General features: G+C 45.0%; 1 protein-coding gene and 1 long non-coding RNA gene across 14 annotated transcripts in view; one reads left to right on the forward strand and one right to left on the reverse strand.

The window, feature by feature from the left end:
- LOC139364373 (uncharacterized) overlaps nucleotides 1-14,731 on the forward strand; it is a 144,532-nt gene extending 129,801 nt beyond the window's left edge. For 2 of the 3 annotated variants that reach the window (XR_011626122.1, XR_011626120.1), the window contains exon 4: nucleotides 14,595-14,731. This is a non-coding gene — a long non-coding RNA (uncharacterized lncRNA). The remainder of the gene's footprint in view (nucleotides 1-14,594) is intronic. The other variant, XR_011626121.1, reaches the window with a different exon arrangement.
- LOC105479340 (solute carrier organic anion transporter family member 3A1) overlaps nucleotides 5,742-25,774 on the reverse strand; it is a 324,288-nt gene continuing 304,255 nt past the window's right edge. For 2 of the 11 annotated variants that reach the window (XM_011737283.3, XM_011737287.3), the window contains 2 exons: nucleotides 15,087-15,329; nucleotides 5,742-6,396 (listed from right to left, as the gene is read on the reverse strand). In XM_011737283.3, the coding sequence (XP_011735585.2) occupies nucleotides 6,314-6,396; nucleotides 15,087-15,329 (326 nt within the window). In that variant the 3' untranslated portion in view covers nucleotides 5,742-6,313. The other 9 variants (XM_011737288.3, XM_011737284.3, XM_011737290.3 and 6 more) reach the window with 6 other exon arrangements.

A 25,774-nucleotide genomic window follows, 5' to 3' on the forward strand; every position in this document is an offset into this window, starting at 1 on the left:
ATACTATTGATGAGGAAACTGAGATCATACATGGTAAGTAGAGGAACTGAGACTCAAATCCCAGCTAAGGGGCTGGTATGAAATGATTCCTGTTTCACAGGGGACTTGCCAGGATTAAATGAGGAGACAGTTTTGTAAAGAATTTCGTGCAGCACTTGGTACATTGTTGTCATCCTAGTGTCTATTCATAGACATTTTACTTTTATAGCCACTGCCCTGCCTCCTTTCAGAAACCTATTGCTATGGGCAGGGCAAAGCATTGTACCTGAAGCCTAAATGACAAATATTTCCTTTGGGGTCTTTGCACGCTCCAAGTCCTTCAGAAAGCTTCCTCTGGCTATTCCAGGTCATAGGGCTTCTATCCTCTCCGAATGCCCATCACTCTTATGTCCCTACTGCTCAGTAGGAGCCCTTGAATCGACAGGGCTCTGATAGGGGTCTTTGTATTATGTGGGTGCTTGTCTTGCCTCAATCTAGATTGAAAGTTTGAGTACAGGTTCTCCTTGGATCTCTCTACAGGTCCTTAGAGGCTACAGGGCTCCACACCAGGCTTTCAACCAACACTCTTTGATTAAGTGTGAAATCTACAAAGACATACCTACCTGGAGGTTATAAGACAGTTGAAGGCTCAGGTGTAGGGTGTGTGCTCATTATGAAAAATTGGGAGGTAGTGTCATCTCTCATCATTGCCACCTGTTGGCTGGCCTTTCTCTTTCCGTATTTGTATAGTGTGGTGGTGTGGTGTGCAAGGTGGGGATCTTTTGAGTTCTTCTCCTTTCAGAAAAACTCACACTACCAAATCCTTGCTCCCATACCCATTCCCAAACACACAAAGGGCTGGAGAAGAGCATGAGAGGTCACCTTTTTGGGTGAGTAATGTTTCTGAAGCAAGGCACTGTTTGGGAAGAGTGTTCCCAAAGTAATTGCTCATAAACTTTAGGGGTATGCACACTGGTTGTATGTCCTGCCAGCATGTGGACTTACCAATGTGTCTTGTTGCTATCACAGCAGACTGAAAAGAGGTGTGGGGAGTACACTGGAAAGATGGGACCATGGAGGAGGGAGGCAGGGACAGCCCTTGGAAGCTACCTGTTACTCATAGTGGGGAATGAGAGCCCTGCTAATACTTCCATCCTAGAGTTCAAGCTAAAAGGAAAGATGAGATTGGGCTGTGGGCTTCCCTGGGACTAACCCATGCAGGGGAAAAGGGTACTTACTGACGGGGGGTGGAGCTCACAGCGGGCAACTGAGAATTTGTTGGGAGTTGGAGCTGCCTCTCAAAAGGGAGCCCCAGAGCCAAAGGGAACTGTTGGATGGTTTTTTCCTTCAGCTGGGCTTACTGGAGCCTGCCTGTCTGCCTCCAAATGTACTTGACAGATGGAGCCACATCAGTAGTGGTCATCAGTGATGGCAGCAAGCTTAGCCACAGGCAGTCTGCTGAATGTACCTCACTTCCCTCTTCAGCTCCCATACCTCCATCTGGAGCCCAGTTGGGGCAGGGAAGAGAAAAGGGGTAGGAGAGGGCAGACCACACTTCCCCTTCCACTATAGGCCCCCCAAGCCACAGGCCAGGCCTGCCATTGTGGGGGTTAAATGGTATATGAGGATGAAGTTCTCAAATGGTCAGGACTGGATCTTAATGAGTGAAGCAAAGCTCTTTTAATAAGTAGAAATGACTAAAAAATTAAGGAATTGACTGAGAACTCATTAAGAGAGTCACTACTCAGCAGGAGAGAAGGTTCCCAAAGAGCAGAGTGGTAACAAATACTGGCAATCAGAAGTGGTTTTGTATTTATATGGCCAAAAAGGAGACTTCTCAGTGAAACTCATGACTTCCTGAGCCCCACCGGGGACTGACACTGGGCTATACATGTACATTGAATTGTCATGTTGTCTCTGCCAAGCAGGCGGCTGTAATCTTCCCATTTTATGGCTACATAAAGACTGTGGTTTAGAGTGAGTCTTGACTTGCTAACCTGGCCAGGCTGAAAAGTGGCTGAACCGCCAGGATGTAAACCTGTTACCTGCTCTTTCCCCTATGCCAGCAGTCCCTAACCTTTTTGGCTTCATGGAAGACAATTTTTCCATGGATGGAGAGAGTAGGGGGTGGAAGGTGTAGGGATGGTTTCATGATAAAACTATTCTCAGGCATTAGAGTCTCACAAGGAGCGCAACCTAGACCCCTTGCATATACAGTTCACAACAGGGTTCATGCTCTATGAGACGCTAATGCTGCCACCGCTGATGTCACAGGAGACAGAGCTCAGGCAGTAATGCTCACTTGCCTGCCACTCATCTCCTCCAGGTACCGGTCTGTGGCTGGGGGTGTTGGGGACCCCTCCCCTAAGTCATCTTATTCTCCTATTGCCCCCGGTTATGAAGTGCCCACTGTATGCAGAGGACTTCATGGAGTCCTGTCCATACTCACTTGCTAAAAGTCATAGCCTTGCTTTAATCTGACATATATCCATTTGAAATATGGAATGAAACTAACCATATTCCTCAGGGTCCATCTTCCCAGGGAGCATGGGATGCAGGAAGTGGAGGGTGAGACCAAGTCGGAGTGAGGCCTCCTTATGTACATTCAGCTCCCTCCTCACCCAGCACGGGTCTTCACTCTGCACTCTCCTCCCCAGTAGCTGCCTCAGTGACTTTGTCAGGATCAATCCACTGACACCACCTGAGAAAATGATCAGCAGTAATGTGACCCTTCAAAGTCACATTCGCAGGCAGAGATGCGATGGAAATAAAATCTTATCTCCAACGTCCTGCTGAAGAGGAATGTCTCCTTTTGTAGTACTGCATTGTCATGTCTAGTCATTTGCATAAAACTTGAAGAGCTAGAAAATGATGATTTTAGAAACAATGGAAAAGAATTCTCATTTTCTTTGGGCTGTTTTTTTAAACTTACATCAAGTACTAATTTTTACTATGAAAATATAGTTGCCTTAATACAGAATGACTGCCCACAGAAACGGAAGCATAAGATAGAGGGCAAGGTAAGCTTCTGAAGGAAGAAAGGAGTCAGCTGCCAAGTAGAGTCTGGGGACAGGGGCCTTCCACTTCCTTTTCATCGGCAGCATGTTTCAGTTGCACCTGTGTACTGTGGTGAAGGTCTCAGTGATGTGTGATGTAGAGAGGCCTCACAGGAAAATACTTCCTCTCTGAAGGAGACCAGAGGCACCTGTCATACTGAGTTCAAGTCTTTGGTCAAACTCATACACTGGCCACCCTAGCTTGCTGTTCTGTCTTCTTTACTTCACCCCTTAATTTTATGAGCAACAGAGGAGCAGGATTCTGGAAGATCTGAAGTGCCCTCCTTTGGGGATCCCATAAATACATGTTCGTGTATTTTATAACTGGAAATACTATAACTCAAGAAGGTTAAGACACGTTTTAAAGGCTTTCAGGAAAGCAAGTGAGTCTGCCTTGTGCATTAACTGTAGACACTTGTCTCAAGAGTTATGGAAGCTGTCCTACAGCAGTAGCTCGTTAAGTAACAAGGCCTAAAAAGAAGAAGACAGAAAGTTCTTTGTAAAGTGGATGTGTGAGTGGTTCTGAATCCATGTCATGGGGCCACAGAAACAACCTGCTGTTGTTTTGGTTGAGCCAAATGCTTGAGTGCATGGCTGACCCTTTCCTGAAGACTGGAAAAGAGGTCAAGTTGGACTTTCAAGTGTGGAAGATGAGCTATTTGTGTATGTAGTTCAAGGCCCTGGTGCCCCATGGCAGCTGAGAGGACATTGGGAAGAGGGGGCATTTTGGGGTCTGATGAAGCCGTGTATTCTCTCTGAGTTATTAATAGTTGGACAGCCTTTATGGACAGATTTCTCATGAATTCACTTAACTATTGAAAGATAAATCTCTTGACTAAGAATATGTCCTTGTAAGGCTGAGATAAAATGGACAGAATAAGTTTTCTTTAAGCTGACCACCTTTATGGGGGAATGGTAGACAGGGAAAATAAACTGGATTATAGACAAAAACAAATGTAAAATGTGGGACTGAACACAATGATACCTTAAGCAATAGCCTTTCCCTACTCCTTTCCCTTCTGCCTCCATCTGAATTTCTGGTGCAGGTGAAGCCCAGGAGGAACCACTAACTACTTTTTCAGCTACTTCAGCATCTTTTCACATCAGGACAGAGAATGTTGAAATTGCATTTTCTTGGGATTTTTACACTGGAGAGAATAAGTCATGTTGCTTTGCAAAAAATAAACAATCATATAAATAACAGGGCCAGGCTAAAAAAGAATCCCCCAAGGCACCAATGGCCTATAACTGGGACTTGAAGAAAGTCAAGCACATTCTTTCCTGACCCCTTAAGGCCTCAGAGTGAAAAGACAACTCAGGGCTGAGGTGGGTGCTGTCTTCAAGTAATAATAGATTTGACAAGCTTTGATTTGGGGTGAACTCAGCTGCAGTGGATGATGGGCTACAGAGGAAAAGATTCAGGATGGAGAGGACTATGAAGAAAAGTGGGTCAGTTACGGGGCTAGCCCCATAAGACAAGTGGAGGCATTCTAGGTCCTTTGCCCAAAAGACAAAGCACAGATAGAATTCCAGCAAGCAGGCTGGGCACGGTGGCTAAAGCCTGTAATCCCAGCACTTTGGGAGGCTGAGATGGGCGGATCACGAGGTCAGGAGATCGAGACCATCCTGGCTAACACGGTGAAACCCCGTCTCTACTAAAAAATACAAAAAAGTAGCCGGGCGAGGTGGCGGGCGCCTGTAGTCCCAGCTACTCCGGAGGCTGAGGCAGGATGGCGTGAACCCGGGAGGCGGAGCTTGCAGTGAGCTGAGATCCGGCCACTGCACTCCAGCCTGGGCGACAGAGTGAGACTCTGTCTCACAAAAAAAGAATTCTGGCAAGCATCCATGCTTGGAACTCCAGTCTGGCCAGTGGAGTAATGCAGTGGGGATTCCATTCTGCAAGTCAGTGGCAGGTGTCAACCCAACATACCTACTCATATGAGGTAGGAGTCCAGCTAGTGAATTAATAAAGATATGGAGATGAAGCCAGTCAATTACGAAGAGGCCTAGCAAGGTGTGGGAAAGCCACTGGAGCTCTGGCCACTGGGTGGCTTGTGAACCTACAGAAAGGGAGGCAAATGCTATAGTTTCCACTGAGGAATGGGACTGGGTCTGAGGCTGTTTGTTCATCATTCATTCATTTGCATATTGATCATCCACGGAATAACATGCACTATACCAGACACTGGGGCTGTTGTGAGATGAAGTCAACTGCCTGTCTGCTAGGCTTTACAGGCAGTGGAAGAATCAGAGATGAAAACCAGACAGTGACAGAGTAGGATCACTAAATGTTACCAGTAGAAGCTGCATGGTGTGGAGCATTTAGATTCCAGCCAGAGGTTGGGGTGGTAATGAACAATGACAATTTCTGTGCTGTATGTTGCACTTGGAACCTATACACATGATCTAATTTAAGTCTTACCATAGTTGTATAAAGCAGGCATTACTATTCTCATTTTACAAATGGTGAAACGGGGGCTAAGAGAAGTCCAATCACTACATTAACATCACACCAGCAGCAAGTGGTAGGGTAGTGATTTGAGCTCAGGTCTCTCTTGGCTCTAAAGCTCATACTCTCTTAAGTCCATAACCTCAGAGCCCATAAATATAGAACACACATGGCCAGAAGCACTCTCCAGAATCTTTTAGAATCATTCTACCTGAAGGCACAAGAAAGGTAACAGAGATTAGAGCATGAGACAGAGGAAGAATTAAAATAGTGCTTTTAATATAATTTTCAGCAAACGTACAGTATGTACTTTACATCACATATTTCTAAACTGCTCATTTGGAAAATAAAAGCTGCAAAAATACAGAATACCACACTCAAAAATCTATTGAGTATGTGCTTTTTTCCCCCTCCATTCTGTGCAACAGGGTGGTTTTTACCCTCTCGGCTGATTTCGTTAAAGCTGTTGAAGCCCTCGGTCAGAGGAGCATTTCCAAGAGAGGAGTTTCTAAAGCATGTCAGCAAGCCATCCCCAGAGGAGGCAGAGGGATGGGTGAAGGGAATTTGCACACCAGGTCAGCATGACTCTTTAGAGACCCAGGAAAGATGCCTACTCTGAGAGCTGTTTGGAGTACTCCTGACCATAAGTCACCTCTTTAGTCCTCATTACAGGCCTGCGCTTGGGGCCTCAAAGGACCACACACTGGCTGGATAATCCACATGGGGACCCTCGGGTTCTCGGGCATGGAGGAGCACGCTAAGTGAGGCCCGCGAGGTCTGTGGGTGGTGGTGGGCTGTTCTCTCCAGGAAGAGGAAGAGGGCCAGGCCCTCAGCTTCTCACAAAGGAGTCTTCTGAAGGTGAATGTGATTCGGGGCAGGTTTTCTCAGTCTCAATGTCTTGGTACTCTGTGCCTAAAGGGGGAGGAGGGAAGAAGAGCCAAGAGGAAAGAGAGATCGGTCTTTTCTGCTTCACCTACTTTTTGTTAGGCTTATTTAATAGCATGATGGCTTTGCAGTGAAGGGACAAGAGTAGGCAGTCAAAGCAATAAAGTGCTGGGTTTCATTCCAGGTAACCCCAAGGGGCCAGATTCTGAGCCCAGAGACCTTTTTGAAGGCCAAGTATCTTTTCTGGGAAAGATATTCATCTACATGACCATTCCCACAGCCAAGCAGATGTTGGGGATGAATAAGATGTCTCCCAGTCAATAATTTATTCTTGTCTTATGTAAATTACTAGTGACAGACCTTGTGCTCTAGGGCTCTAAGTGTCACCATACATCTCTATTGAAGAGATTACCGAGTGTCAGAGAAAACTGCCTGGCATCACAATGTCATGCTTTCTCCTCCAGCATTCAGGACAGTTTGTTTTTTGTGTAGCCACAGATATTCACTGCATGCTGGGTGAAACGATATCCTCTTTGGAGCAAGTTTTTTAAGCCTACGCCACATTTCCAGAATAGATGCTGTGGCTTCATTTTAAAGGTATTAAAAACACAACTAGTCTCGGTGATGATTCACAAGCTGTGCAGGTCTCCTGTTCAATAGGCACAATGAGGCCATAGAAGTCCCTGTCCATTTATTTGTCCTCTTTAGACTTTGACTTTGACCTAGTGCTACAAAGGTGACAGTTTGGAAATGTCATTCCTTTCCTCAGGATTGTGAAGCTGAAGCCTGAGTCCTGGGCAAGTTGGAGCATCCTTCCTTCACTCTCACAAGGCCCAAGTTCTTATAGTCTCGGGGTTCCACTGAAAGACTCGGGTGTGGGGAGTTGGGAAGGGTGGGACAGAAGTTAGAGAGCTGGGGTTCATCCCTGCTTAGCAGAATGAATAAGATAAAGGCTGATGAATGGCTAGGAAATTCCTGCTGATGCGGCTAAGGTTGAAGTAGGAAGGAGTGTTTTGAAAGGTTTTCAACATTTAATTATTAAAGTGAAACCTAGATTCCTGTGCCCATAGGCAAAATTTTGCAGAGTTTCTCGCCTCCAACTCCTGGCTTACTTCTCTATGAAACAATAGACTCCTGCTAGGGGTTTCCCATAGGTAGATGCTCTGTTGGCTTTACAGAGGCTAAAGAAGTCAGTTCCGTGTTCTAACTTCGGGGGCTGTGTGTTGTAGTGGAGAGAGCACTGGTTTAGGAGTCAGATCTGTCACTGGCTCCTGGTAGCTTTATAAACTATGTGATCTTAGAAGGGTTGGATTTGCTGAGCTTTAGTTTTCAAACCTGTGAAGTGGAAAAGAATATATACTTACCTCGTAGGGCTGGTGTGAGAAGGCTGCTGGGAGCAGTACCTGGGATCATGAATTCACAGAACCTGGCATGTGGGTAGCAGGTGCTTAATAAACATGAGCTTCCTGGCCCCTTCCCTCCCTTAAAGTGCTGGATGGGAGCACCATTTGTGTTCAGTTGGGATCCTTTTATAGCAACACTTTGTAAATTCTATGCTTCCAATTCATTTTATGGCCTTAGATTATAAAATCAAATGGTCTTGCCAAACATGTCTCCACGAGAGCAGTCTTCTATAAGGTTAGTGTGAGAATCTTCTATAAGGTTAATGCTAAGAAAAACATTAATGGGATGGCAAGTGTCCACCTACAGAATGTTAAACCTCCAGAAAACTTGCTATGTTGTTCATTTGCTCATAGCAAAAGAACATAATCAATTCTATCTTATGGGAAAAAATTGAAAACTTATGATAATCACCAACTCTTGACTGTTGACCTGAGTCACTATTACAAAAATGGCAATGTCTGGATATTCTGTTCCTAAAAGCGTGGAATCTGAGAATAGAAGACAGAACAGCAAGTTAGGGTGGCTAGTGCCTGAGTTTGACCAGGGACTTGAACTCAATATGACAAGTGCCCCTGGTCTCCTTTGGAGAGGAAGTATATCCAATTAGGGATCAGCTTCAGTGTATTTGAAGCCCTGGGGCCAGAGTTGATCTCCTGTGGTTGATGCTGTAGTAGACTAAAGGGGTGCCAGCCATGGCAGGTGTCTGGGGTCTCTCCAGGGGAGCTGATGACCAGCACTGTAGAGTGCCTCCCTGGCATCTTGGTGCTTTGATAGTGCATTTCAGAATGCACTAGAGTAGGAGAGTCTCCTATCTGATTCCTCTTATCTGTCCATTTCAGGTAAAACACTTCGTATCAATGGACCACTGGGATCAGGGGTTAATACCAGGAATGGCAATAGAAAAACACACAGCCCCAGAACACTGTTGCCATGGTGTCCTGGTTGTTACATCAGGAGGCAAGTGGGAGCGTGTGGGGCCCCACAGTTTACTTGGGCCACAGTCTTCTTGATCAGTGTCTAAAGGTGGGGAGGGAGGTCCCTTGTGTCTTGCCCAGTAGGGAGGTAGTACCCATAGTGGTTATGGGTCTGTGAATAAGGAGAGCTTTTTAAGACCTGAAAGCTTTTTCATACACCTAGGTTTGAATCCTAAGTCTGCTTTGTGAATTTCAGCCACCCTATGGTTGAGATTACATGAGCTAATACATGAAATAAGCTCAGCCAGCAGCTGATTCATAATTAAGTGCTTGAAAAATGTTAGCTACTATTAGTAGTAGTTATTACTAGTGCTTACCAAGTATTTTACCCGGCATATCTGTTAACTTTAGGGTGATAGTGTTTTGTGTTGGTTGTGGGGAGGAAAAGGATTGGAAATACTCTTTGGCATCTGGATTCATTCTTCTTTTTCTAGTTTGAACATTTCTCCCTCATGTGCGCATTTCCATCATTTAAGAGAAAAGGATGGTTACTCTAGTTGAGCTGCAGTGTCACAGCTGCCATACAGTTCGAATCCGCCACATCACACAAGAGAAAAATAATGTTGCCTTCAATTTTAACCATGAGAGCAAAGGGGTACTTACCTTATTCTTGGAAATGAGATATCTGAATTAGAGTCTCATGGTCATGAGTGTTAAGGCCGATGGACACCTGGCTCAAGGTCCTTTCCTATGTATGCCCTGGCCCATGCTACAGCAGAGTCTTGGGCGCTGGGATCTGCCTCACCTATGCTCAGCTGCTAGGGCCCCCCAAACACGCAGTGCTGCTTGAGGCCTTGCCTGTGCAAGAGAACAGAGATCAGCAAACTATGGCCTTCCCTCAGCCACCGACTGTCTTTGTAAATAAAGCTTTATTGGAACATAGTCCATTTGTTCACCTGTAGTCTATGGCTGATCTCACGGTACTACAACAGTTGAGTAGTTGCAACAGAGACTGCAGGTCCACAAAGTCTAAAATATTTACTACTTGGCCTATTACAGAAAACGCTTGTGAATGTGTTTTGGTGGCTCTCTGGGGGCAATTCTGCCCCTCATCTTCTCACCGTGTTTCCCCAAAAGTCACTCACTGCTCTTTAGTTCTTAGTTTCTAAGCCACCCACTCTCCAGAGCCTTCCTGATTCTTGCTGCCATGAGGCAGAACTCACTACCATCTTGAATTGGCTCTCCTTATCCCCAGACAGACCCTAGCTCTTAATACTATTATCCCATGGGTTTTGTTTGTGTTCAGATCTGTCCAGCTTACTGAAATGGGGGTTCTTGCGGAGGGTAGGGAACAAATCTTTTCCACGTTTGTATCTGATCTAGGGCTTGGCATATAGCCAAAATTTTAAGGCATGAATAAAACAAATGCATGTTTCGAATACATCAAGCTCATACAATGCATCCCCAAATAAAACAAACTCTGCAAAGAAAAATGCTAACGTGGATAGTCTCTGAGAAGTGTGAGTTGTCCCTGTCTCCATGGCAGTCACAGGTTTCTAAGGGACAGGGCTATCTTTGCTTTCCAGAATTTTCCATTTTAGCTTTTATAACCCAAGTTGTCCCTGCCATGATGACCAAGCATTCTGGGTTCCTGAAGCTACTGATGAGGCAGGTGTGGGTGGCTGCGTGCATTCACGGTGGATTCCACATGCTGTTCTAGGCAACAGGCCCCATAAGAGGCATTTGAACAAAAATATCTTCCTTGTATCTTCCACCAGTGAGAGGGTATTCCAATTACTCTAGAGCAATGACAATACACTAGGGGCGTGGGGTCCAAAGTCTGTCATTTAGGGTGGTTTACTCTAAGGGATTACGTTCTTGCAGCTGTTTGGGGGAGTAGCAGTTTGAAATAAGTTGGGTGAAGCAGGTGTAATGAAAAAGGAAAGAAGGGTAGAAAATGGGCAAATACTATATTTGGGTCTTGAACTAATTTTCCAGGCCAAATTTAATTTCACTAACAACCTCTCTTGGAAAAGTTGGCGCCTCTTAGATATTTGAAGTGGATTCTAACCTAAGGGGAAACAGTCCCTAAAGGGAAACATGGATCATGGTTGAGGAGGTCAATCAGAGGAGAGTGGCACGAGGCCAGTGAAGTCAGCAGGCCCCTGCTATGTATCTGGTACTTTCCTCTGGCTTCTGGCCAGATATGTGATTCTCCCAAGCCATCAAGATGGTCAGGTAAGAACAGCACCAGGCAGCGGCAAGTATTCTCCATCTGTTAGACTGAAAGAACTGCTTGCATGGTTTCTTCCCTCATCTAAACCAAACCAAATAAAATATTCAAGCGACAACAAAATATAGTGTAACTCCGTCCAACTGCAACAGAAGCTCATCCTGTTTTTCTGGCCTTGACTGGATGATCAGATGCATTGACATCTATACATTGACCTTCATAGCTTACCACTGCTGAGTAGGGCCTTTGGGGTTCCTAGCAGGGCTTAGAGCAGACTACACAGGTCTGGCAGGCATGGCTGGGTGGAGAAGAAACCAGACTTCCTAGGACTGGAAGCAGCAGGCAGCAAGAAAACCAGCCCAGCAGGCACACGGGGAGCCAGAAACTACTTTTCCTCGGAGGTTTCTCTATTTTAGTACATGTATCTATCTCCATTTTACATGTTCCTCAGTGAAAGACCTCCTCTGGGAGGTGTGAAAGAATAACCATTAGTAACCACAGGAGAACCTTTTTCCTGGGAAAATTCCTCAAGAGTGGTGTGACTACCATCCCAGGGATCAGCTGGTTGCCCTCATGTGGAACGTTTCTGCAGGTTTTTCAACAAGAAGGGCTAGGAAGCCCTGCCATAGTGTGAGTGAGGGGAAGCTGGAGGGCAATTACTGGACACAGGGGAGTGGGATCGGGGGACTGGAATGTACAGATGCCACTCAACCAATCTTTAAAAGCGTTAGAGCGAGCTATTCCATGATCAGATGGTGAAAAGGAAGTGATTTTTACGGAGGGGCACGCTCCCTCCTGCTTGGAAGATGTTAGCAACTCTGTCAAATGATTCCTTAGGAGCTCTTGGGTTTCCAGTTATTATTTTGTCTGTTAAGTGTTCCCAGCAAGCTCCTTGGGGAGACTGTGAAAGGAGGCTGCTCCCAATCCTTCGTTAGCTGTGAGGAAAGCCAGCATGCCATGCTGTGGCCTTCTGGAACCCTGTGTCCCCTGGGTGCCTCAGAGCCAGCTTTCCCTGACAGCACACAGCCTCAGCTGAGAGAAGACAGCAAACCGCGTCCCCTAGAGAGGCATTTTTGCAAAATGTGCTTGCTTCATAGGAGGGAATGATATTGGTTAAACAAAAACAAAACCCAAACCTTCTTGGTCTATGCGTAGGAGTTACAAAGATCTGTCAGTTTCAGCAGAGAGAGACTTTTCATCCACCCCTGGGCATGTTCAACTGAGATGGTGTAGGAGTTTATAGCAGAAGAGAGAGAACTCTAGCATTCACTTTCTAGGTTTATTCCATCCCGTACATTTTTTGTGTTCTGTAAATCCAATGGAGATCTTACCAGGAAATCTTTTCATTCATTTGAAACCAAACAGATAATCGAGGGGGCTGATCTAGTGTTGTATGTACAATGCTTCTTTAGAGCACAAAAGGCAAATTAAATCTAGACCGAGTTTTCTGTTCGGTAGTATATGAGAAAAATTAAACTTTTAAAAGACAATACAACAGAATTCAGAGCCATCTTGCAACAGGGGTCTTTAAATTTATACCCAATTGCTGATAAAACTCAGCCCTGGAGTTGTCTTCCTGTTATTCTAACATCTTTTTCACTTTCATCCTAAAATTTTAGGGAAAAAAGTCCAAAATGCAAAGAGTTTTAAAGGCCTTTTTTTTTTTTTCTCTCAAAACAAAGAGTTCCATAAAACACTAGGTCAAAGGGCCTCAGTGTGTGTGTACTGAGTTTGAAGGGCCAAGCAATAATCTATAGGAGTGACCTATTAGCAATACATTTGCAAAACTAAACCAAAACCTGTACAGGATATTCTCAAAGCCTTAGGAACAACAGAATATACATATTTTATGAAGTGGTTGGAGAACCATCTCCCCTTTACTAGTTAACATACTGATGAGTGTCCCCATTTTCATAAGCAAGGACATACTAACACGAAGCAGATGAAAGGCCTGTCTCAGAAGCATCCTGCCCCAGGTAGCTGATCATGGTGGCCCCACACCACGACACAGCTTTTCTTTTCGTTGGTCTTGCTCAGTGCTTTCTCTAGATTTGGGCTGTCATTCAAGCCTTTTCATTTACAACGTTCATTAAAAATTTGGTACCATATCTGCCCCATGCCCAACCATTTTTTATTTCCTGCTTCTTTTGTTTGCCTTGTGGGTAAACTACAAATGTGTCCAAGGTGAAAAAGCAAACCAATCAACCTTTGAGTTTTTTTTCCAGCGCCAGGAATGTGACATGAACAAAGGTTACTGAAGAAGCATGAGCGGTAAGTTAGCAGGGCCCTTTGTTGTGTATGAGTGTGTGCCTTTACCTAAGCTCTGTCCCCTTATGGAAATGGCCATAGAAGGCCTAGTGTACTGGTTGCAAGAGGTTTTCTAACGTGATTCTTACCCCAAATCATAACAGGTTCATTCTCTGAGGTTCACCCACCTTCAAAACACAGACAAGGGCCTTAGTTCCAGACTAACCCTGAAAATGTCAGAGACATTTTCATGCATTGGACACACGACAGCTTCCAGGAGCTTGTGGGTCTATTTGTTATCAGAGACGCTACAGACTTCTTAACAGCTTGTGCTAGGGAACTGTTCTTCTTTCCCATCCCCGGAAGTGTTGCATCCATACACCACAAACCCACATCTAAGAGTTTCTCCTCCACAGGCTGAAAAGAACGCCTCTTGGAATGTCAAGCATGAATATAAAAGGGCTTCCCATGACAGTGATCACTGAATCATGGGGAAGAAAGCTAAAAGGCAAATTTGCAATTCATCACATTATCCCCTGTTGTCTCAAATGTGATTCTTTTAAAGGCAGGCTGCATATTCACTCTCTTTTTGAAGCATTTTTTTTCTTCTTATAACACATTATATATTCTTGTTTTTGTTGAATATCCGAATGAGGATAAAGTGATAAAAATTACAATAGGTTAATTGCATCCCTTGTATCACATATTTTTGGTGCATTAAAAAAGGAGAAAAAAAAGTAAAAGCAACCAGCATGATAAATCCGGCCTAGAGAACTGTGTTAGTGACTGAAGGGTTAACAGATTTTAGAAGTAGTTAAAAATAGTATTAGAGGATTATACATACAACAGTTTGAAATTCATATGGATTGTGTTTTTTTCTTTTAAAAATGGCAAAATGTTTGGCAAATGTAAGCAAATGACTTGGACTGTGTTGGGTCTCACCAGCTCTGAGCCGGGTCAGTCATAGCCAGGTGAGGCCTACTGCTTCCTGAGGTCACTCTGTGGGGCTGGGGGAAGGTGGATGCCCGCCACTGGGAGGTGCTGGCCCCCCACCCGGCTCCCCCTCAGGCCCTCAGTCTTGAACATGGAGATGGAGCTGGCGAGAGGTGCCAATTACAAACTCCAGCACAGATCACCCATTAGCATCACTGAGAGAACTCTGGGGCCTTGAACCACATGCAGACTGGGTGAGTCGTCTACACAGTGACCCATATTGCGAAAGTCAGAGAGAGGAGTGGGGCTTCCACCCCTCCGACTTGTGCGCCCACCCCCACCCCCATCTGGAGGAAGAGGGTGGCACGCGGTGTGTCACTAGTGCTTAATCTGGCAATGCTTTCAACTTGTGTTTTTTTTTTTTTTAATTTTTTTTTTTATTTTAGTAAACTTTAAAAAAATGTTTTCTGTTTTGTATGTGTATGTATATCCAGAAATGTCCATCCTCCAAGCTGGCCACCACTGTTCCCTGAATTTGGCAGTGCCTGTTGCTTGCAGCTGTCGGCATCCTGAAAACCATGAGGTGCCTTCAAAGCAGACTCTGTGGCCCAGCCGCGCGAGTGGCCTCCAGGACCCCGCCGCATGATCTCATTCTCTCCTTATTTTGAATCCTGTCTGGCTCTGATGTTCAGAAAAAAGACAAAGTCGGTGTGTCTGTCTGAGTGTGTGTGCGTCTGTGCCTCTATGTGTGTATTGAGTTTTGGTTTTTTTTTGGAAACCTTTTTTTCTTTTTTTAAGAAAAAAATGACCCTTGGATTACTAATACAGAGTTCAGCCCTCCTTTAGTCACTATAAAACGGACTCCATGTTTTCACACCACTCATGGTCTTCCAGGTTATAGATAAACTTTGTCCTATGTGTCTGGTTTGCGGGCACAGGGTCCCTCCCCAGGTTGTCTAGGGTCAGAGTAGAGGCAAAGAACTCACTGGTGCTCAGCCCGCCCTCGTGGTTTTTGATGTAGCGTTTATAGTTTTTCCTCAGGCACTGCCACGTGGTGGTGTACAGGATGAAGGCGAAGGATTTGAGCGCGATGGCGATGCTGACATACAAGTATCTGTAGACCACATTGTCGTAGAGGACGCAGGCGCCTTGCTCCCCACAGAACGTGCTCCAGAACAGGCAGGTGGAATCGATGCCGGCCCCGAAGATGAGGGGTGGAGGGATGAAGCCTGTCACAGGGAAAAGAAGGTTAAGGTTCTGGATCTAGTGGCCAGTGCTCCCCTGTTCCTGTCTCTGCCTAGCTTTTCTTATAGCACTGCTGGGCAAATATGTCTGACTCCATGGCTCAAAGACACGCTCAGGAGGCAAACTGCATGAGTTTGTGTCCCAGTTCTGCCTTTTTATCATGGTATAAATCTGAGCACGTTATTTACACCCTCCTGCCTTCGTTTCCTCATCTGCAAAATGGGGATGACGATAATACTACAGTCTTCACCAGATTGCTCTGAAAACTAACTTTACACATAGAAAGCATCATCCTGGCATGGTGGCTCACACCTGTAATTCCAGTACTTTGGAGGCTGAGGCAGGTGGATCCTAAGATCAGGAGTTCGAGACCAGCCTGGTCAACATGGTGAGACCCCGTCTCTACTAAAGAGACAACCTGGAATTTGCATTGTGGTACATGTTGGTGTACACCTGTAGTCCCAGCTCCTTGGGAGGCTGAGGCAGAAGAATTGCTTGAACCCGGGAGGCACAAGTAGCAGTGAGCCAAGATTGTGCCACTGCACTTCAGCCTGGGCAACAGAGCAGACTCCATCTCAAAAAAAAAAAAAAAAAAAAAGCATCTAGAACTGTGCCACTTTACCATGTAAAGTGAGTGACGGCTGCTATTATCATCATCATCATCCTCTGCTGAGAGCCTGAGAAGGCCAAGACAGTCTTCCTTGAAGGGAAACATTCTCAGTGTCAGTGAAAGCAGTGCAGTCTCATTGAGGGACCTGCAAAGCGGCGGCGTACTATGTGTGGTGTTCTTCTGCATGGGGCTTTTAGGGCTGTGTGTGCTCTTGAGTGCAGGGACCACAAATTGGACTTAAGTACGTCTGTGCGTATACACATAAAGTTTAAAATGGAAAATATCTGCATATATACTGACAACTTCCCTTCCCCTGTATATTACCAGTGGGTAAGAATATTCCCAGCTCAGAATGACTTGGTAACCAGTTTTGAAACCCTCACGGTAGAGCATTTCCGGCACCTACAACCAGTCACCAAAAATGGCAGATGAGATGAAAACCCTTCCCCTTCCTTACTTCAGTTCCCTGTTCCTCTGCCTGCTGTTAGCCCTGAGTTATCAGACCTGGCTGCCCATGACAATCATCATCCAGGGTGTCCCATCCCAGACCAATGAAATCGGAGCATTTGGTGTGCAGCTCAGTCCCCAGCACTTAAACATTCCCAGGTGATTCTGAGTGCAGGGGGAGAGTGTAATCTGTACTACGGGAAAGTCATAGATGAGTCACTAATACAAATTAACTGTTCAAAAAAAACTGTCACCTTGAGGCCAGAATAAAGTGCCAACCATCTTCAGTGACAGACTGCAGAAGGAGGAAGTGATCTCTGGAACTAGGTGTGGCCAACTCTAAAATCCCAGGGCCCATGTACCTCTATCCGGAGTGTTCCTTGCAGAGCCAGTCCTAGAGCATCTGAATTTCATTTTGTATTAAGGAAAGTCCCTCTGAGATTTTGATGAGATCTAGACCCATAGCCCTGAAAAATACACCTACCCATAAAATCAAACTCGTATTTCAGGGGGTTCATAGGCCCCTGAAGTCCATCCATGATCGCCAGAATAACAGCACGTGCATGATAAGCACAGCAGCACCTCTGTTCTGTGGGGGCCTCCAAAGGCAGGCAGGGAGAGAGGGAAGGTTTAATGAAGGAAGCAGCCCTTCCCCTGGTTTTAATGACAGGCCTGGAATCGGGCGAGAGAAGGGCTGTGTTACCCTATCAGTGCTAACGAGCTTGGCAGAGTGCCAGACTCTCGGCCCAGGTGCTTCTGTACTTCTCCTAGGAATTCTCCACCTCCACTGCTTGTTACCCCAAAGAGAAGCCCCGAGAAGATTTCTGGTTGAAACCTCATTAAACTTCCCAAGCAGCTCGATTTAATAAATAAGCTCCAAGCTCAAAATCGCACACAACTTGCTTCCTTCTTTCCGGCTACTAGGTCGGGCTGTGGTCCTGCCAAATGGAAGCTCATATTCCTAGCATTCCCTGTGATCCCAAAGGCTGCCCAGGTGTCTGAGCCCTTCCCCACCAACCTTGTGCATTTTCCCTGCCCCCTAACAAGTGCCTTTTTTCATTTCACTGAAAAAGAGCCAACTGGAGGAACTGCCATGGCAACCGCATAATAGAAACTAAGCCACATGCCACATTATTTATGTAAAAAATGAAGATCTGGAGCCAGTTTGTATTACAGATAGACCTAGAGATAAATGGAACTAATGTGGCCTGTTTCTGTGGCACAGCAGGGCAAAGCAAATCCATTCACCTTCCTCTCTCTGCATGGGGCATAATCATTATATTGTGATTAGCTCCCAAATGCTCCTCCTTCCTTGTGACCTTTCTTGAGGTCATTTCACTTTGTTCTAGCCACCCATCACCTGGCGATGGTGAGCCAAGATTAGAGAGGACACCTTTAGTAAAGGCTTTGCTGTGGGAAGGAACTGAGGGTACAGGTAGGTGTCCCTTGCTCTATAATGCATGGATGCTTGGATACAAATTCCAGGTCGGTGCAAATCAGGTCATATTTTAAGCACATCAAAGGAAATTTGCAACATAAAGGAATCATTTGTTAACATTTGTTAAAACCAAAATATCCCTCTAAAATACCACTATGTAACTCATTCATGTACCTGAGTGAGAATTTTTATAATATTTGGTTGTCTTTCAAGTAGGGCATACCTCCATGTGATAAAGATGGCAATTTTATCTTGTCTATTGTCAAGCTCCACTACCAGATGACAAAACCTTTAAACAGCAATGTGAAAGCTAAGTACTCAGGAGGCTGATGGGAGGATCGCTTGAGCCCAGGAGTTCCAGGCTGCAGTGAGCCATGATCACACCATGGCATTCCAGCCTAGGGGACAGAATGGGATACCGTCTCCAGAAAAAAAAAAAAAAAAAAACCTACCAAAGTTTTTCGTGCTATGCTCTGCTCAGTATTTTAGAGAGCTTTCATGGTAGAGATGAAATATAACTGTTTTTTGTTTTGTTTTTGAGACGGAGTCTCGCTCTGTGGCCAGGCTGGAGTGCAGTGGCACGATCTTGGCTCACTGCAACCTCTGCCTCCCAGGTTCAAGTGATTCTCCTGCCTCAGCCTCCCGAGTAGCTGGGACTACAGGTGCATGCCACCACGCCCAGCTAATTTTTGTATTTTTAGTAGAGATGGGGTTTCACTGTGTTGGCCAGGATGGTCTCGATCTCTTGACCTTGTGATCCGCCTGCCTTGGCCTCCCAAAGTGCTGGGATTACAGGTGTGAGCCACTGCACTCAGCTGAGATGAAAGAAATTTCAAGGTGCCAAAAGCCCTGGAGAAAGTCACTTGATCTTTCAATGTCTGTTTCTTCTTTAAAATGGAGCGAATACCACCTGCTTGGTAAGGGCTAAGTAAACACTACACAAATGAGGTGTGTGTGTGTGTGTTTTGCAAGCGTCTGATCTTTCCATGTAACCAGAACTTTTGCCACCTTATTCATGTTAGATAGGGGATTTGGGGTGGTATTTTAGAATAAACTCTAGGTTAAGTACCTTAAGTATAACCTTTATGACATTCCTTTTATACTTCTGAATAGTGAAAATATTGACTTTCTTTTCCATCGAATTCATCTTTTCCTTCATATTCACTTAAAATTCTTTCCCAAAGGGGATCTCTAGCTATCAGGTCCTAAATTGCAGGTGTGCGGAGAGTACCAGAGACGAACTGATTGCATCTTTTTTGTTAGAGGCCTCTGCCATTCTGGAACTCACCTGATGAGTCACAGAAGGGAGTCCCACCTTGGTGACTCATTTTCATGCCCAGCCCTGCATCCTTATATGTCTACCACTCAGTTGGACCAAACAAAAACTCAGGCAGTCCCTGCAAGGAGTTGGTTCCCCGTAGACAAATGGGAGACTGCTACAGTGTGAGTGTGGCAACTGTCATGATAAGTAGTATCATTAATTCCCCCCACCCAGGACTGTATAGAATGCTCTAATCCATTATGCATCCCCTCCATAACCACTCCCCCTGCCCCGCCTTATTTCACATACAAATAAACTGAGAGTGAGAGAGATTATTTGTTCCAGGTTTGATATTTCAAAACTCCAAACGCAGTAATCTCCTTCCTTCTAATTCAGAGTTTGTTGATTTGAGAAGACTTTAGAGCTCTTATTGGGGATTTCCAGGGATACAGAGAACATTTTATTTACCCTTTTGCTAAGCTCCTGGAGTAACTGGCTTGTAGAAGCCTGGTTTTGAAGTGTGCAGAGGGTGAAACACACAGGGAGTTTGATCTTTGCAAAGCAGGCAGCCCTTCCTTCTCTGGGGTTGCTAATACATAGAGAATGCTGGGAGACTTATTTTGTAAACAAACTCCGTATTTCGCTGGACACCTGAGGCAGTAATGGCAGGTACTGTGCTTGTCAGCAGGAAGAGACACGAATTTGTCATCGTTGTAGGCTTTGGTCAGACAGGGAGTTCATATCTGGAGTTTTGGTGACGGGGAGGAAATGCAAATTTATGAACCAGAGACAGCTGATTTTGAATTCTAATTCTGCCACTTGGGAACTGTGTGATTCACACAACTTTAGTGAATCTCAGTTTCGCTGTTTATACAATGGGCACAATCATACCTTCAGGCAGAGCTTTTGTAAGAATCAATGGGACGCCATTTGAGAAAGCTCTCACAGGGTGGGCGCTCCAAAAATCTGCTTCCTTTGCTGCTGCTTGGCTTTTGTCCTGAACTCTTTCAGGTAAATGAAAATCCGTCCTCTCTTAAGTTCACCACCTCTAGAGAAAGAGTTGCAGAAAACCTTTCAAGCTGTGATTCAGTGAATAACCTCCACTGGCAAGAATTCTCCACATCTACTCCGGAGGCCAAGGCAGGAGAATCGCCTGAACCCAGGAGGCGGAGGTTGCAGTGAGCTAAGATCACACCACTGCACTCCAGCCTGGGTGACAGACTGAGACTCCATCTCAAAAAATAAAAAAAAATAAAAAAAAATAAAAAAAATAAAAAAATCTCCACATCATAAGTCAGTTTTGGAGGATAATCAGGTGCATCTAGAAGGGAGGCCAAGGGGGGCCAGGTGTACGTCAGCGTCCCTCTGGTTTTGAGCACCTTCACTCTGTGGATTCCTTAGTTACAAGGGAGCTTGATGATGGTGGTGTATCTTTAGTAACTGTGTCTTCTGAAGGAATGCTCTCTTCCCTAAAGCCTGCAAGAGCAGTTCTCTCTCTTTTTATATCTTCTCTTCTCCCTAAATCCTCTAGGCAGGAACTTGTGGATGAAGCAGGTGTTAATAGGGAACGCACCGTGTGCTGAGGAGGGTATGTGCAGGCTCAATGCTGTTCCCCGCTATTACAGGGAATATTAAAAGGACTAAATCTATTACACTCTGGCTTAAATTGCAGCTGTATATATTTCAATGCATAAATTGCTGCACTGTTTAAGAACAGTCTCTGTTTTTCTGAAATCTATTAACAGAGATTAAACCTCAGGGCCTTATATCTTGGCTATTTAACTTATTCTCTTAGTTGAAAAGGCTAGGCCTATTTATATTCCTTAGTCTAAACTTAAAAGGTGAACTGAAAGGCTTTTGTGAGAAAAATAAGTTCAAATTCCTTTATGGGACAAAATGGAAGCTGAAAATTATGGCCATTTACATTTAAAAAGATATCTGTTTCTCTCCGGCTTACCTGCCAAGACTTGAATTCACCATGGAATCTCTATTCAACCTGCTGGAATTACTGTTATGTCCAGCACCAGCTAGAAAGGGAGATGCTGAAAAGTGTATTCTCCTGGAAGCATTAATGAGTTCTCTGCTTCAGCAATGTCAAGAAAGAATCTGGGCTGTTTTCCAGTGACACCTGACTTTTACTTTTCTTAAACTGGAGAGTCTGGAGCAGCTACTACGTTCTCCTTTCATTCCTGGACCCCTTGTTAAAGTTGCTAAAGCCCAGAGAGCTTAAATAATCTGCCACATGGTCAGGAAAGGCAGAGCTAGGCTCAAGAGCAGGTGTGACTGACTGTAGAGGGCCCATGGTAAATACTGGAGGTCACCTCAGCGCAGGTAAGGGAGACAGATCATGGGGGGTGCAGGTACATTAGGAGGTGAGGTACACTGCTGACACAGCCAGGGCACATGGCTGGCACCTAACATATGTTCGCCAAATGAACAATTAAAAGCATAGGCAAGTGGAAGGGGTCTTCCACGCATCACACCGCCATATCTCACTCCCTCTCATCTCTCACCTGGGGCCCCTGGGCATGCTGTGCTTACTTCTTCCACAGCAGCATTTAACACGTTCATTTCTCCACTTGCCTATAAACTTCGTCATATGCAAGACGATGCTCACAGCAGGAACTCAACAAATGTCTGACAAGCCACATCAGGAGTGTCTAGGATGTACTTTTCTAGAGTAATTCACAGATCACCCCAGACCAAGGACGGTCTGCTCAGGAATGACCCCTGCCTACAGAAAAGTACCCCGAGGGCCTTCCCCTGCTTTTGGCCAGGCAGACACACTGGAAAATTAAGACGTGGGGTTAGTGTGTGGAGAGTTTGTGGTGGTATTGTGGAAGCTAAGCCTATTCCTAACGATACCCCGAGACACTTGATCTATTGTATCTCTTATTCTATTAAAGGCTTCTCCATAGCCCCAGTCCCAGGGGCTCCAAACCTCAGCCTCATCTTGAGCTTTGTTGCTTCTCTTTCACTTTTACTTAGGTCAGTTGGGTTGGGGGGCCTCAATAGATGCTGCCTCACTATGTGGCTCTGTCTTTGCCTTTCAACCCCACTGCTTCGCTGGAGGTCAGCTTCTCACTTCAATGCTTTTGGTGGGTTATCCTGCATCCTGCTAAACCTCATGCCCTGCTCACCGGTTGCTCTACCTAAAGCAGAATTCTGAATGTATATTCACTCTCCCATCTGAAGCCCCCATTTGCTCCACACTGGCAACTACTCAGCCAAGTATAATTTCTCCCCTTGAAAATCAAGGCCCTCTATAACTCTTCTAACCCCACACCTTCCCCACACTTGCTTCGTTCTCCTACTGGAGCCACCAGGGGCAGGATATTAGCACTTACTTATCTGTACACCCCAAGCAGCCCCTAGACAGCACCTTGGATGTGGAAGAGTCTCCATGCATATTTGTTTCCACTAATTTAATTTGGTGTAACACGCTGGCAAGCAGTAGGCCCCAGGAACAAGATTCTAGACCAACTCAGGAGCAGAGAGTTTGCCCACAGCCCGGCGAGAAAAGGAGCAGCCAAGACAACTGTAGAAGAATAAAGAAGGATGGACTCAATTATACCAGGAATTCTGCTATGAGTAGATTGTTCAGTTTACTCTGAATTCACTGACCCTTCTCCAGCTCAGTGTCTTCCTCCCCTACTCAACATAAACTTGTCCGTGTGAACCTTTCATTAACTCACTCGCAACATGCAGGCTGTTGACCCCTGTTCCTCTCTGGCCAGCAACACCCTGGGCTTTGTCATTGGTCAGAACTGCTCCACTTCCATAATCTCGAAGTCAGACAATAAGGCTTTGGCCACAGCCTCCAGTTCTCTTTCGCCATTGTTTATTACAACTAGTTTTTACAATTCCTGTATCTTTGTCCTCTCTCCTTTCTCCCATCTCAGCCCTACTTTGATCATCATCCTCAGCTTCTTTGCTCCACTCTCCTGCCATACTTCTGCTTCTATTCCAGGGTGCTGGGGCCACTCCCAGTGCCCCACTGACCAGTGCCTCTGCAGGCCCTGCCCTGGCCCTTTCTACCAACTCCTTGCCGTTGGCGTGTAAAGCAACAATCTCACGTTTATTTCTAGCTCACATTTTAATCTCACATTCATTTCTAGCTCCTGCCCTATTCACGTACACCCAAGTGTCTGGAAAGAGGGTCTTCCCGTGCCCCATCCCACTTCCTCACTCTGATCCATGAGGGTGGTGCATCAAAGATGGCCCCCTCATTGTCCAGTATGGCAGACACTGGCCACATCTGGCTACTTATGTGACAATGAATAAAAATAAGTAGGCTATAGAAGCCACATTTCAAGTGTGCAACAGTACCTGTGGTACAGACAGAGAACATTTCCATCATCACAGAACGCTCCATTGGACAGCGCTGGTCTACGCCACTCCCAACTTGCTCCACATCCTTTCTTCCTGTCTCATAAATAATTCCTCTGCTCACCACATGACCCAAGTCTTTCTTAGGAGTGGGCACTGTGGGTGCCCCTTCCAGTCCGTATGCTTCCACTCAGAGAATAATAGTTTCCTCCTTTCATTTCTCAACCCTACCCTCTCCCCATCCTGCGAGCACCATCTCAGCACGAGCCTCCGTCATTCACTTCATTACACAGCAACTTCTTCAGCCATGTTCTCATTCTCCACACGGCAGACAAGCCCTTTCTAAAATACACAATGGATCCTGTGTATTTTAATATACAATAACTCTCTGGTTAAAGCCCATCAACAACTTTCATTTGCCTCCTGGGTTCAAGGGATTCTTCTGCCTCAGCCTCCTGAGATAAAGGTCAAATGCAGCAACAGGGCAGAAGCCCTTCCTGACCAAGTCCCTCATCCACTACCCTCTCCAGCTCCATCTTCTGCTGTCCCCCTTTTTCCCCCAGTCTGGGCCTTCTGCAGCCCCCAAACATGCTAGGACCTTTGTTCATTCTCAGGCTTTGACCCCTTAAGTCCTTCTCCCTGCTCATCTGTATGACTCTTACTCCTCCAGGGCTGAGCATAGACATCACATCCTGTCCAAACCCACTGCTCCCATCCCGAGGCAAGATTAGGAGTCCCTTCTACATATTCCTGTTACACCTGTGCCAACTTGAATCTTGTCACACTAACCTGTGATGTCCCCATTGTATCCTCATTACCCTTGCTAGGCCAGCACAAAAGTTGAGAATGCCACAGGATCTGATGTCTTTGCCGGCCTTTCATTAACAATAATGGTGGTTAATCTTACTGGGTCCTGCAAGAAAGGGAATTAGGCCAAATGCTAAGACTTCTTCGATGAGCTGCTTTTAATTAAAAGATGAAGCTGTGTCCTAGTCTTCTAGAGCAGGGTTTTCCAGTCTTTAATTTGAGACTCATAATGGGCAATAAAATCAATAGAGTGGGTCATGACCAACTTTTTTAAAAGCATGTAATAGACTAGAATAGAAAATGTCAGAATGTGTCATACCTATTAGAGTGAGTATTTTTTCATGATTTTTTTTGGTTTCAGCTGTATCTAGCCATTGGCATGTGTGTACTGGGCCATAATGCAAAACTTGTCATCTCTTGCTCTAGATTACAGTTGCAGAAGTTGAAAAACAGTATTCTAGGTAATACCTGGTTGATTATTCCTGGGGCAAACGTACAGATAGTGAAACTGCTTTACAGCAGTGTATGATGATTTTAACAGTATCATATGCCTCATAATGTTCACTTTCACTTTCAACTGTCCTGTAATTTTCATTAACTTTTCAGAAATAGCTTGCAAATTGTTTTTCATCTTGTGCTATCAAAAAAATGTTTTGCCAGTTGTGTTGAGTCCTTAGTATCTGTCTAGAGGTGCAGAGATCTCCACAGCAACTCCACAGATTAGAAGGCTGGGCTCTTAGCTTCCCTGGCCAGCCCCAGAGGACTCATAAGGGCAGAGCTGAGGTCACTTACCTGGGGATGGTTCATGGCTTAGAACACAATAGGTTTTCACAATAGGTTGTCAATAAACATTAGCTTCTTGAACAAATGCATATGTGGAATGGCTTTACCATTTGCAGAAATAAGGGTCCCAATGTGCCAGTTTATATTACACATCCACCTATCGATCCACCCCACACTGCCTTGAGAGTAGGGGTGTAATGATGTATGCAGATTGCACCCTCCCACTGATAGGAAAAAATCAGCACGATCATAACTCTGCCTTGGTATTTCTGCATGCTACTACAGCTTCCCAGGAAGGCCCAAATGCTTTACTTTGAATTAGCGCTGAACTTGTTTTAATTGGGGCATCTTCACACCTACAGCACTTCTATTTTCCATGACTTAGACATAAGACAATGCCATTTGAGTTCACATGTATATACCAAGAAACATGGATTGTTAGTGGTTGAGAGTATTCTGAGGTCTTCTACCAGGCACAGAGGGAATGATCACAGATTGATGGAAAGGTTTTTGCTACAGACAGAGAAGGGAGGTGAGGAGAGACATATGCTATGTATTTGCCGTTCCCCAGGGAGGACCTTAATGGATCTAAAGGTTAATATTTTGCTTTCATATATCGATATATAAAAATCTTATAAAGTAACAGACATTTTGTTCAAAACTTTAAAACAAATTTAGAAAATATAACCTTATTACTCAAAGATAATAGCTGATATTTTTTTTAATATCTTTTGCAATATTTTCCTATTTTATT

Source organism: Macaca nemestrina, chromosome 7 (assembly GCF_043159975.1).
Source record: "Macaca nemestrina isolate mMacNem1 chromosome 7, mMacNem.hap1, whole genome shotgun sequence".
Taxonomy (NCBI): Eukaryota; Metazoa; Chordata; class Mammalia; order Primates; family Cercopithecidae; genus Macaca; species Macaca nemestrina.